Below are 14,457 nucleotides of genomic sequence, written 5' to 3' on the forward strand. Positions count from 1 at the left end.
TTTATACCAATTGGATATTTTTTTTATTTATGATTTAAAGTTTTAGTAATTTAAAAATAATGAGTATCTTATATGCTTTAATTTGAATAATTAGATTTTTAGCTCTATTTTATAATTTAAAAGAAATTAATCAGATTATCTCCAATTATTGAATTAGAGTATTGAGTTGAAAATAAATTGTAAATCAATAATTAAATGATAATTTTATAGATATTACTATTGGATTCAAAATTAGCTTTCAATTACTCTATTACCCTTAATTTTATTAAAATTACCAAACTATCCTTATACCTAATTTTTACCAAAACCCTAAATCTCCAAAACATAAACCTAACCCTAATTTCCCCAAACCCTAGACGCCAATGCAAACTGCCCCCCTTCATACCCCACCAACCGAAGAAAGAAAGAGAAAAAAAAGTAAAGGGAAGAACAGAGAGCAGAGAGCGTCGAGGAAGAAGGAGAAAGGGGGAAGAGGGACGAGAGGAAGACGGCGCTGACGGGCATCACTGCCGCCGCGTCATCGTGTCACCATCGAAGGAGAGAGGGAGCCACGCGGGAAAGCTTAGCCGAAGAGAGAGATGAGGACACGAGCAAGGGAAGAGGAGAAGAGGGAAGCCCCGCTGCCATCACCGTCGCGTCGCCGTCACAAATTCCATTGTCTTCATCATTTCCTGCACCATCATCGCGCCCAGCCTTGCCACGCAGTCGCACCAAGGGAGAACGCTTGCGAGAAGAGAGAAGACGCTACCGAGGATTCCGTCGCCGTCAGATCTGTTGCACCGCCGTTGAGGGAGCTCGTCACCGCCGTGCTTCCATCAATGCCGTGGATCTGCTCCATCGCCGAACTGAACTATGAATGAAGGGTCAGAACACGAAGGGAAAAGGAGACACCTTCCACCACTGTCTCACCGCCAGAGTCGTGTCACTATCGCAAACCGCCACCGTTCTGGCTGCCAGAAGCCGTTGCCGTTCTGGCTACCGGAAGCCACTGCCGAGCCTTTGCCTTCTTGGTAAGCGTTTTATTTCCAGAACTTTTGAAATCAATATTCCAATATAGGTTATTCGAGGCTCTAAGATATAGGTATTGTAGGGTTGAGTTCTGATGATTTCATATCAAAATTAAGGTTGCCAGTGGACCACCGGAATTTCTGGCCGCTGTCGGAGCTGCCGCCGGGTCAGTTCGGGATTGCAGCTGGTCCGTTTTACTATTATCGTAAGTATATTTTATTTCGAACCCTCGCTGTTAGTTTTTTGTTATATGTTATTAAGATCTCCGCAATATTTATGTTTTAGGATTGAGTTATCGGGATTGCCTGTTGCGATTAAAGCCGTTTCTGCTATTGCGGAAGTGAACAGACCTGTGGTTGAAGCTGTAATTGATTTCGGGATGAGAGAAAATGTTCTTGTGACGCATCAAGTTTATGGGTTCAACTTTTCGAGGTAGGGGTTTTTCTTAAAATTTATTTTATATTACAGATCGAGTTGTTATAAATAGATATTGATGCAAAAAAATATACTTCTGGATTATGTTGTCTTGTGGATGTGGTTGTTAGCTAGACTGAATTATTGGTTGTTGATAAGAAATTGGTTTGAAAAGTTATTTACTTGATTATTATGAAAAGTAGTTTTTCTTGGTTTTGGAGTTAATTTGGTAATGTAAATAAATCAACTTTGGAAATGATTTGAGATATGAAAATAAATTGATTCTGGAAGTGGTTTGATTTTGAGTTAGTTTGATTTTATAAATGATAGAATATTTGAGCTGGTTTGATTTAAAAAAAAAGATTTATTATTTGAATTAGTTCGATTTAAAAATAATTTGATATCGGAACTGGTTGAATTTTGAAAAATAATTGAGATTTGGAAATGGTTGAGAAGGGTTTGAGGAATGTTTGGATGGGACCCGAAAAGAGTGGCAGAGTCCAAGTTTTAGAGGAGATGCTGCCGAAATTTTATAAAAAAATCGGAAGGTTCGTTTGAGGTAATTATTTAAAAAGATTTAGTTTTAAAAATTATACGTTTTAAGTTTGATTTATTTAGAAAAGAATGAATTATGTTTTGAACTGAGATTGTTGATGAACGGAATGGGAGGATGGATGACGATGATTGAATTTGAATGAAGGATGATGAGGAATGGTTAGAGTATGATTGCTGAATGAATTTAGAAATGTGATATAAATTGATGAATAACGATGATATTGTGGATGATATGTATATTGATGAATTATGATTGAAATATTCATATGGCTTATTTATTTGAATTATTTGAGACACGAGTTTCCCTGGGTAGACGCAGTGGCTTGCCACCACTTGCTCCAGGTTGAGACTTGATACTGTTGACCCTTCGACGTAAGGGTGGTCGGGCACTTATAAATTCCCGGAAATGGTACCCCATTGAGCGATTTTATATACATATGAGAAAAAAAGCTATGCATAGACTCATTGGGATGCGCATCGGGGGACAGTCCAAGGATTTAGCAAACCGGACTTGTCGGGTTGGCTTGATAACCGGCAGATGAGACTCATCAGCCATAAGACAGGCATTCATCATATGCATCTATGTGACATTGTTTGAGTGTGCATATTGTACTTGGTTTGCCTATGTGAATAATTATGTTTAATTGCTAATTGCTCTACTTGATGTAATTGCTTGATTGTGCTTGAACTTTCCTACTTGTGTTTGTGACTGAAACTTGGTTGGATTGTGGTGAATTGACTGTTGTTTGGATTGTTTAGATCTAGGGCCGTGGTTGATCATGAGGTGGGCCGAAGGCCATGTTTGGGTTATGTTGTGGTTTAGTAAAGTATGAAATATCAAGCTGGTTTAGCATAGACTTAATGAACCTATGTTTGGAACAGGTTGGTCATTCATACTGTTTGGAAACTTTTAAGATTCTTTTACCTGAAAAGTGAATTTGGATTTCTAGATAATTAACTGATTTCTTTTAAAAGGGTTTTGAATTTTTTTATGGTTAAATCATCGGTTTTCAAAGGATTCATAGGACAACGATAATCACTGAGTTTAAAAAAGATTTTCTTATTAAATATCTTCTTATGACAATTCTAAAAACTCTGTGGTGAGACCGTGTGGTTAGGTTCTCACCCCATACAGCTTTATCTTTTTAGGAGACAGATGACGAGGCTCACGAAGAGTTTTATTACATTTTGTTTATCCGATGTTATTGTTTTAGTTAATATTTATTTATCACTCGCCATCATTATTATATTTTGTAAGAGGGATAGGAATTATATGTTTTGTATATATATTATATTCATAAGCTATTTATGTAAGAACTTTTGTATATATGTATATGCTTGTTTGTTTTCGAGATAAAGTATTTTTCCGACTTTTCAAAGAAAACAGCGCTACGGTTTGAGTCAAAGGCTCCTATTTATTATAAGTATATGAAGTCGTCATAATACTTCTTGCTATCAGAGTGGCACAGCCGAAAACGTGACATTCTGGTAGTGATGGTGTTACATAATTCATAAACATAAAGGAAAATAAAGAAAAGAAAGCATTGTAGAAAAAATAAATTTGCAAGAAGATTAAAGAGAATGTAAAACAATGGAAAGAACCCTACAGAAAAAATAAACTATGAGTAAGATTAAAAAGTCTTTGGAAATGTGAAATTGCAAGAGTGTTTTTTCTAGAGAAGAATTCCAACCTTTATTCTTTCTAAATTTTGTCTATTTATAGCTTCTTTCTACCACTAATTTCATCACATGCCTTATATGTGAGAAAACTAAGTGTAACTATTTTTGCCATATAAATGATGGAGTAACAGTATCTTCAACTGTTTTAAATATTTAGCCTTTCCACTCACTTTGATCAGTGCTTCAATCACAAAATTTTATACCCAACGTGCATTTTCGATCAATTTATCTACTTTGTCGATAACCTTTTTTTAATAAACTCAAAAAACCTGCTCGATAATTTTCAAACATTCTAGACATGTTCATTATTAATTTGAATTATTCTTTGAACAACGTATAACTATTCTAGATATTTTTAGCTAGCTGGTTTCACACGCTAAGAATAGATGTTCATAAGGCTTAGATTTCCACTTGGTAAAAAGATTCAATGGAAAGCAATTCACAAATAACTCATCTCAATCTTTGTCTTCTTAGTTCTTACTACCCATTATGACCCTTTGTTGCAGGTCCTGCACCTAACCTAGCAACTAGGATGCCCGATTAGTTTAAAGTTTGAAAATATGTTTTTTCAACTTTTGATTCAAACTTAACTTGTATTATTAGTAAGTAAGTATTGTGTAATATATACTACTTGAATCTAAACTTTACTATTTTAGTTTAAAGGCCAACATTTCTATCATTCATCCGCTATCAGATGTCTATAACTTTAAATTTTGAATAATACTAGAAGATCGTCAGAATTTATTATTTTTTGTTATTAGTTAATTATTAATGTTTAAAAATATGGGATAAAGTATGTTGTTGAATTATTAAATTAAAAAAATTGAGTTAATAATTAAAAATTTAGAATATTTCTACCGTAAATTATCATTTTTATCTAACAAAAATTAGAATATTAACAAATATATTCATAAAAAGGTAAAAAGAGTCTTGTATTCATAAAAGATGGTTTTTTGTATAATAAATATATCTAAAAATGGATGTGAGTGAGAACAAAAAGTGGTAGTCCCAACTCTTCACTTATAAATATTTATGTGTTAATAATTAAAACTATATTTTTAAAAAATCAGTCATCATTTGAACTCCAAATAAAAGCTACATAGGGGTTGTCATCAATAGGCCATGTAGAAAGGCCTACTAACAAAGCAAATGTTCGGGTAAATTTGTCATCTGGAAATTATCTTTTATATGTATGATCTTGCTTTTTTTTTTTTTCGGATAAATTTGTTAATGTGGTAGTCTTTTATTTTCTGTTAAAAACTGATAGTTTAGTCATATTTCTATTTAAAATTTGACACACCCACAAAAAAAATGAAAAATGAAAGGAGTTCAAATATCTTCGTGGTAAATAAGATGCGATAGCCTCATGTTGCGTGCATGCATGTTTCACTTTCACGTCAAAACGTGAAATAGTGGTAGTACTACTTTATAGGCTTTTCCATGACATTGAAATTAAGGGATGCTACGGTAAAGATGCCATTTTCATCTTTTTGTAAAGACGTTTTTTATTTTGTGGTTGTTATTGATTTAAAAGCGTATTACTAAAAGTGTTGCTTAAAGAGAAAGTGTTACCCTTAATCGTTAACTTGGCTCTGATACCAATTTTTGTAAGTCGACTTTTCTTTTAATTTCTTTTCCGAAATTTCTATTAACTCTTCATATTTTACTTCAAATAAGTTTATAATTTGTATAGATTCAATTGGTGGTGCTTTATTTAAATAATTTGTAAATTTATAATCTAAAGTATTGACCATTTCTACTATTTTTCTTGTATGATTATTTATTACTAGTCCTTAATGTATATTTATAATTCTGATTTTATTTTTATAGTTTTTCAATCTTGTTTTAGTTTATAATATTCTTTTTTGCATGGATTATTGTATATAAAATCTTTTATCTGTTTGTCTTTTTTTTTAATATAATTTCTCAAATCCTCAAAAACTTCTTTTATTTCTACACTTTCTGTTGTTTCTAAATATCTTTTTAATTTTTCAACTTCATTTTCCATTTTTTCTTTCAACAGCTTTAATTCTTTTAAGTCATAATATGGTTTTCCAGGCATTTATAAATTTTTTAAGTTTAATTCCAACTTGTTTATATTTATTCTTATTTCTATCATTTTTATTACAACGTCATCAATTTCGATCTGAAGATTATTTAATTCCCTTTTATACTCCTTTATTTTACTTTTTAATTTTTCCGCCCTTTTTCTTTTTATTTTATTTTCTGGTTTTTCAATCTTTTTATGCTTCATTATTTATTTTAGAATTTCTGCAAACTCTATCATCGATTCATCACTATTTTCTAGAGATTCTATTAATTTTTCTAGCTCTTCAACTTCTCTTTTCAACTTGTCATAAATTATTTTTAGAGCTTCAAATGCTCTTTGATTTATTTCAGAAAACTGTAAATAATTCAAACGATTTTCTCTTTCAAAGAGCTCTTGTTTCTCGTCTTGATAAGTTACATATATTTCTTCTTTATTTATTGTCATAATTTAGTGTTTAGGGTTTCATTTAATTTTTCGACCTTTTTTTGTTAATTCTTTTATTTCAGAATTTTCTTCTTTAATCTTTAACTTAGATAAACTCAAAGGGTTATTAATTTTAGATTCTCTTATTTGAAAATTCGATGAAACTAATTTTCCTGATGGTTCTTTTAATAATAGAACTGGGTTTTCAATAACTTTATATTTTGGTATTTCTGTTTTTATAATTTTCTGAAATAATTCATCGACATAAATTCTTTCTCTGTTTTTAAATATTATACTATGATGGCTATTTGTTAAAGCATAATTTATTGCATATGTAATTGAAAATGGTTCATCATCTTGTTCCATTAGATTCTTTCTGTGAAATTTATAAGCCAAACTTATAGATCTCCCAAGATTTTCAGTTGATAAAGGTATAGCGTATCCAAGATGGGCATTGAATTTAACATTTACGTTTGCCAAGTTTCCATGAACAATTCCAATTATTTGATCTATTGGGTCATCAGTAATTCTTTTATCAAAGATTGTTAGGCTTATTGGAGAATTAATTCCTTTCATATACGTAGATTTGATTAAGACTTGTATAGTACTAATATGAATCCATCCAATTTTGGATCTTTTTTGTTGATCCTTAATTTTCTCAATCTATTTACTCAATTCTTCATCATTTATCAAAGCTATTTCAAGTTCTCCATTGGCGAATTTTATCTTTATAGGGGCTTCAAGTTGAATTTTTCCATAGTATATTATATTTTTTCTATTAAAAACTTCTTTTAAAGGATTTTGTTTATTAAAATTTTCATTTGATTTGAGATTTAATTCTGTTTTTAGAATAGCCTATTTTTCATTATCTAATAAAGTAGTTAATCTATAATAATCAAATTCTTCTGTTAATTCTAAACTTTCTAAATAATTCATAATTGAAAGACTAGGATGAAGATGTACCTTTCTGGAGAAAAATTTCCTTTATTTAGTATATTTTACATAAGGTATTTTTATCTCCAGAGGGGAGATTGTAGATACTAACTCCAGAGGGGAGTTTAGAACTATTTTTCCCTAAAGGAATTCTTCCTCAGACTATAGAATCGCCTCGGCAGCTTCCTCCTTGCTCTCCTAGCATATGAGTACTCTTAGCCTTCTGCTTTCTATTGTCTGATGATCTTACAATTGCCTAAGCAATCTATTTATAATGGTTGGGTCTGATGGACAATTCACATCCTTACCCTTCTTATGACGTCATTGCTTACGTCATTGTTTATTATCTTGCACCAGCTACATTGTTAGTGCTCTATGACCTAAGCGCTTACGTCATTATGCAATAATGTTGAGAGATGCTTCAGATGCACTGTCTTCCTCTTTTATCATGTGGCCTTCAGATGCATTGTCTTCTTCCTTTATCATGTGAGTTGATTCCGTTTCATTATTGCTTTCTTCAGATATTTCTGAGGCACATAGCTGGCATTTGTGGTCTTCTCTGTCTTTTATCAAATAGCAGAGATTCCTCTTTATCCCTTCAGGGAGTTTTTCTAAAAGTCCAGATAAGTTGTAGAATGCTGATTCAAATTCCACTAGGAGTCTCATCTCTCTTTCTTCAATTTCATTTCTCTTACTGGACACAAGCAGAGTATTTCTACTTTTATAATTAATCCTTGTGTGAGATTCCTTCATTATTTTTTGAGTTCTTTTAAAGACCCTTGCTAATGTGCTGGCTAGCCTTCCTTCATGACTGTAAATTGTTAAATCTTGAATCTGATCAATTGGTTGAAAATTTCCTGGGAAGACGGACATGAATATTACTTGGTGTGCTGGAACCAAGCATTCTTCTTCTTCATTAAAAATAGGTTGACTGTTTGTAAATTTTAGGGATATATCCCTTGGATTTACATTGTCAATCATATTTTTAAATCTCTTTACTGCATCAACGAATCCTGCAGGAAACTCACTAATAATTTTTAGATCATTAAAAATTAAAATTGTATCAATTAATCCATACTGAAAAAACTGATAAGTGTCAGATGGGGAAGCATCTGGAAATATAACCAGCTTTGTTAGTTGTTCTTTGGCAATAGGATAATATCCCAAAATTGCCCTTTTTTCTTTAGTCCAATTCAGGACTATATTAAGGGTTTCTCTGAGATTTGATCTACAGACCCTTTTCTTTTCCTTGATTTCAGCTCTTGTAGGAATGTTTCTTATTATCCCTGTTCTCTGGGTTTGAATTGGAGCTTTATCTGCTCTTTTTAGGGTTTTCTCTGAGTGAAGAGCTTCATATTCCCTGAAAGATTCCTTTGCCTCTTCCAGTGTTAAAAACCCTCCTTTATGAATTATCCCTGATTGATGTATAAATGGTGCTGCTTTTTCCCAGGCATCATATACTCCTTTCATGGGGCCATTATAAATTATAAAATATTTTTTATCTTGGGTGGATTTTTTAATAATTTCAGCAATTATTTTATTTTTTGAAATTTTTTCTTCACCTGATTTGTCCACCATGCTTAGCAGGCTGAACTCTGATGGTTTTGCTTATTGTGTTGATTTTATTGCCTCAATGGCCTTCTTGAGGGATTGGATCTGTATCCTTATTTGCTGACAATGCTTGCATTTTTCGAGTTCTTGCTCATATTTTTGAATTTCTTGATCTAATGCGTTGTAAACGAACTCCATTCTCTTGTTAATGTATCTGCAATAACATTTTTGTCACCCTTAATATATTCAATCTTTATTGGATATTGTAACAAAAATAATTGCCATCTTACCAATCGTCCATGATTATAATCAACTTTTAAATTATATCGTATGAAACCTGTTAAGTAACTTGAATCTGTTGTAACACCCTAACTACCAAAGCTCACACTTCCGGCTGCGTGACTCTGATAGTTCGGACATTACGACGACTTTTATATTATTTAATACTAAAATATGAGCCTGTTTAAAACTTTAAATCGCAATACCGATCCAAAAATACTTTCATCCGATATCATACATCCATAAATACCATACAACTTACAAAAACTCATAAAGAGTACATCCATATATATATACAAATATATATAAAAATAATATTACAAACATAATCCAATACAATTCCTATCCCTCTTACAGAATATATCAAGATAAAGGCGAGGGTACAATAAACCATAACTAAAATGATACAGGGCATCACAACAACAATTAAATAAGCTCTTCGTAACTTCTGCGCCCATATCCTGAAAGGGGAAAAATGTAGGGTAGGTGAGAACATCATCCTCGAAAGGGTTCTCAGTAGAGGGTTTTTGGGAATTACTGTAATAGGATACGTGAAGATAAACCGTACTAGTGATTAATAACCGTCTTATGCCTATCTCAGCATAAATGCTTTCATTCTCAATCATGGATCAACATCCATCTCAGCCATTTGGCTCACGGTTCAATCCAGAACCAGCCAATGCTCATATCATTCAAGGCCATTCCGGCTCACAGTTCAATCCAGAACCATTCAATATGTATAATCATACACAGCCATTCCGGCTCACAACAAAACAGCACTTCCACATTCAAAATCATCAAGTTCATGAAACCGGCATTTAAGCCATAAATCATTTTCTCAATTCATTTCACTTCGAAATCAAGTTTCAACTCTTTTCAGCATTTGCTTTAAAGATCTCATTTCTCAAATCATTTCGGCTCATAAGCCACTTTTTCTCAAGGTAAATTCCCCTTTTAAAAACAATGCCACTCTCGGCATCCTCTTTCCAAAACTTCCATAATCATGGCAAGTTAAAAGCCTCTTTGAGATATTCAAAATCACCCATCCAACAATGGGATTTCATAACAAAAGTTTCTCGGCAGAGTCCCAAGTCTTTAGGGGAGAATAACATAACTCATTTCGCCAAATTCATTTAAAATCATTAAAACATTGGCTTTTTGATTTGAGTAAGCAAATAGGATCTAGGCCAAACCGAGTCATGTAATCATTTACTTCTTTCAAAGCCGTTTCTTTTACTTAGGCAAAACCAACTTCAACCCCCATGATAAATTCTAGAACGTTTCAACTGTTCAAAATTGTTTTAGTCTTGCAAGAATTCAGAATTCAAAGAGTACTTAAAACCTTTCTCAAAACATTTCAAAATGAAACTTGTCAATAGACCTTCAGGTTCTTTTAAAGTCATTGAAACTTCTTTAATTGAAACCCCCAAGTCAAATTCAAAGGCATAAACCCTTTTCACATCCAAACAGCTTTAAAACACAAGTTTCATCTAAATAACTTTCTCCTGAAAGAGATACAATGCCTTTCTTAAGAAGCAAGACTAAATCACAATTTCCTCTTTATTAATTCAAATAAAATAGTAGAAGTCTTTAACTCATCATTTTCCAGACAACATTTCAATAAAGACTCGGATTTTATAGAAATTTTCTCAATGGATTAAACTCATTTCAAATCTTTAAAGAATCAACTTCAAACATTATATTTCACAAGCCACAGAATAATTCAGCCAAACCAACATCCATAGTCATTCGAGTCAATCAATTAATACATAAGGCAGATACAATCACCAAATACACAATATCTCACATCAGTACCCATATGTAATAATTCCAATAATAAACTATAGTTTTTGGAAAGCGCACCTACCTCAAAACGCAATTCCATAATCCAAACGTCTTACAGAGTCCTTTCCGCCTCAACCCGAACTGACGGTAATCAAAACCTCAGCTCTCAGCCACTTTCGCAATATCCATAGAAACACTAATTGAAACATACAATAACCGAGACTCAATCTTATAGCGATTAATGCCGCAAAACCTCAGCGTATGATAACAGGACAGTAACCGAAAGAGCTTTCATATCGAAAACGCTTACCAAAACTAAGAAAGAACGGCCAAATCAAGCAACAGTAGTCCCGGCGGTGGTTCTGGCAACAATCGCGCTACACCCGATGACCAGAACGGCAGCAATCAGAACTCAAACCTATGTTACCAAACCTCAGAGTCTTTAACCAAGCATTACAGAATACTGACTAAAAGGGCTTTCCAAAATAACACGCTTACCGCAACAAGGGAAGAACTACACCGAGTAGCGGCAGCCCCGATGGTGGTTCCAGCAACACCCGCGCCACTCCCGGTGAGCGTAATGGTGGAAGAAGCAATGCAACCACTCCAAATGGCAAGCACGGCGACGAACAACACCAGCGGCGGTGAATGGCAGTAGCTCCGGCGTGGGTCCGGCGGTGGCAACTCGCGATAACTCCTAGCACAAACAGCCTCAGTACAACTCTCATGGCAGAGGTGAATTTTAACGGATAAGGAATGCTGAGGACGGTTTAGTGCTTACCAAATGACACCGCTTCAGTGGCGGTTTCCGGCGGACAGGCACGGCGGCGCGGCCCCAGACAGCAGAGGCGATAGCGAGCACTGGGGTTCAGTGAGCAGATTCGGCGGCGGGAGGAGGCACGAACGACGGCGGCAACAGCAGCACCTTCCTCCACCCCACGCGTGCGCTCTCTGTTCGTGAGCCGCCAAGGACGGCGACGAAGGAGACCTTGGCAGCAACAACGACGCGGCCTCTGATTTCCTTTTCTGAGCTCCTCCCCCGTTCTCTCTGTGTGTGTGATCATTGGGGTGAGAGGGGAGAAACAGGGTAGGGGGTGCTGCTGAGGGTTAGGGAGAAAGGGTAAAATGTTGGGTGAAAATTAGGGTTAGGGCTAGTTTAGTAATTTCAATTAAAAATTGGAAACAATATAATAATTGAAATCCAAATTAAATCCAACACTAATTATATATAGAAAATACTATTTGCTCACCAATTTCACAAATTATTTTCAATAAAATATCCAAATCAAATAATTAGGAGTAGTATAATTAAATCCTTTATTTTCCAAAGTAGCAGTATTAATATTGAAAATATTAATTATTTAATTCAAATCATATAGAAATCCTTATTATTTTGCAACTACCAACTTTATACTCTGAATATAGAAAATAATCCAATAATTGTGAAATTGGATAATAACCATAACTTATCTCAAATTCAATAAATCAAAACTTGCCTTAATTATCTTTAATAAAATAATTTCTGAAATTAAAGCTATAAATAACTATATGATTTGAGACTTGATCATAAAAAGACTTTTCAAAGATTCTGGGTCTTACATCTGTCCTTAATGTAAATTCTCTGGGTAGTAAATCAATTTTCCATTTCTTAAGAGATTTAATTGCTGCTAGAGTTTCCTTTTCATGAGTAGTATATCTCTGTTCTGTTGGAGTAAAAGTCCCTGAAATATACCTGCAAAGTAATTCTTTTGGGGAATATTTAGAATCTAGTGATTCTTTTTCTTGTTCCAAACCTTTTATAGTTTTCTTAGCTTTTAGACATCCTGACTAGGTTATGTCTGAAGCATCTGTTTCCACTATTAAGTAGTCATTTTCTTCTGGAATATAAAGTTCTGGAAGTTTTTCACATAATTCTTTTACTCTTTGAATTTGCATACTATCTTTTTCTTCCCATTTTCATTCTTTTTTAGTACTTATTTTTGGAAATAAGCTTTTAGTATATTCTGTTATATTCTTTAAAAATTCTTGATCAGAAATATAATTTATACACCCTAAAAATCTTTGTAATTGTTTTCTATCTTCTGTTTTATTGGGAAATAAATTTACCTTTTCTAAAACATTTGGTTGAAGTTTTAGCTTTTCTTGAGTAGATAGAATTAATCCAAGAAACTCTATTTCTTGTTTTGCTATTCTTGCTTTCTTTTTGCTAAGAACTAATCCTTTTTCTATACATCTTTCTAAAACTATTAATAATTTTTGAAGATGATCTTCTTTATCTTGTTTTGTAAAAATTAGTATATCATCAATGTATACTAAAACAAATTCATTTAATTCTTTTAGATTTTCTTCCATAAATCTTTGATAAATACCTGGGGCTTGTTTTAATTCGAATGGTAATACATTCCATTCATAGAGCAACACACTTGTTGTTACTTAATCTTATAATTTCTTTTTCCAAAAGATCTCTACATTCTAATGAGAACTCTTCTCTATCTCTTGCGGAATAAGGAATTTTATTTGGAACATTTATCTCTTTTGTAGGATCTTTTAATTTAATGCTTACTAATTCTTTATTTGTATTTTTAATATCTAAAGGATTTTCAGCACAAATTTCATCCAAAAGTTCTTCTATCTTTATTTCAAGATTATTTTTTGGAATATTTATCTGAAAGTATAGATTTAAATAACATGTTTCTAATATAGAAAATATTTTAAATTTTAAGATCTTATCTATAGTAGTAGTTGGTATTTTTATACGTTTTGATTTTTGATTTATTGAGGAATCGTGTGGAGCTTTTAAAACTATATATGTTAATTCTTGAATGAATGGATGATATAGCTTTAAAAAGTTATTTCCTATGATAAAATCCATTCCAGAATCTAACATATATATAGATGGAACAATGAACCTATAATTTTGAATAAAAATTTCAGAATAAAAATTTCAGCCATCTCTGCTTTTTGGTCAATTTTATGTATTGATTTGTCAGCTATTCTAACTCTTAATGGTTTCTTTAATTTTTTCCAATCAAGTTTTATATTTGTACTAGTAAAGCATTGTGTTGCTCCAGTATCTATGAAAGTATTTATAAACTTTTTTGTTATTTTTATAGTAATAAATGTGGCATTATTACTCAGTCTCTGAGTCTGTTTCTGAGACATATTCAAAAATATAGTCTAAGTTATCATCAGATTCTTCTAATGGTTCCATGAAACAAGACTTAGCAATTTCTATTTGTTTGGTAAGATCCTTTTTATCCTTCTTTTTTGGACATTCATTTGCATAGTGTCCTTCTTCTTGGCAATACCAACATTTACAATTTTCTTTTTTATTTGGGCAATAGTCATTTTTTTGTCTTTTGTTTTTATTGTTATTTCTTTTTCTAAAATACCTCTTTTTTCTTCAGTTTAGATAGTATTTTCTTTTTCTAAATTGATATTTTCTTTTTCTTTGAAAATTTTTATTAAGACCATATTTTTGGGGTATCTCTTCATTATCCTCACAGTAAATTCTAATTATATTTGCAAATCTTTTTTGAGTTGCTTCTTGCATACAACGTTCTTTTATTTCCTCTCTTATTGCAGAGGTTGCTCCACCAAAATTATTTTCAATTGTCCCTCTATTTATTTCTCTTATAAATCTTCCCATTATAAATTCATTAGCAGGATATGGAAGTTTTGTTATATACATACTAAGATAATGGTCTTTATCTTCTTCTTTTAATTTATAATAATGTATTCTATATTCACATATATAAGATTCCACATTACATAAATCA

The 14,457-nt window shown here is 32.5% G+C and overlaps 1 protein-coding gene and 1 long non-coding RNA gene across 2 annotated transcripts in view; one reads left to right on the forward strand and one right to left on the reverse strand.

The window, feature by feature from the left end:
- The window catches only part of LOC110265416, a 23,271-nt gene extending 12,395 nt beyond the window's left edge, over positions 1 to 10,876 (reverse strand). Inside the window, exon 1 of the long non-coding RNA XR_002351567.1 lies at positions 10,769 to 10,876. This is a non-coding gene — a long non-coding RNA (uncharacterized LOC110265416). The remainder of the gene's footprint in view (positions 1 to 10,768) is intronic.
- On the forward strand, positions 711 to 1,450 carry LOC110265415. Its single transcript, XM_021108390.1, has 3 exons — positions 711 to 1,010; positions 1,091 to 1,213; positions 1,294 to 1,450. Exons 1-3 carry the CDS (start codon positions 857 to 859, stop codon positions 1,350 to 1,352), a joined length of 336 nt encoding a protein of 111 aa, XP_020964049.1. The 5' UTR covers positions 711 to 856; the 3' UTR covers positions 1,353 to 1,450.

Source organism: Arachis ipaensis, chromosome B08 (genome assembly GCF_000816755.2).
Source record: "Arachis ipaensis cultivar K30076 chromosome B08, Araip1.1, whole genome shotgun sequence".
Classification (NCBI taxonomy): domain Eukaryota; kingdom Viridiplantae; phylum Streptophyta; class Magnoliopsida; order Fabales; family Fabaceae; genus Arachis; species Arachis ipaensis.

What these genes read in the sequence shown, in the direction of transcription:
- LOC110265415 (XM_021108390.1), top strand. Translation starts at nt 857, where the DNA reads ATGAAGGGTCAGAACACGAAGGGAAAAGGAGACACCTTCCACCACTGT. An exon ending in GCCGAGCCTTTGCCTTCTTG is followed by an intron (nt 1,011 to 1,090) that starts GTAAGCGTTTTA and finishes TAGGTATTGTAG; the next exon opens with GGTTGAGTTCTGATGATTTC. An exon ending in TGGTCCGTTTTACTATTATC is followed by an intron (nt 1,214 to 1,293) that starts GTAAGTATATTT and finishes TTTATGTTTTAG; the next exon opens with GATTGAGTTATCGGGATTGC.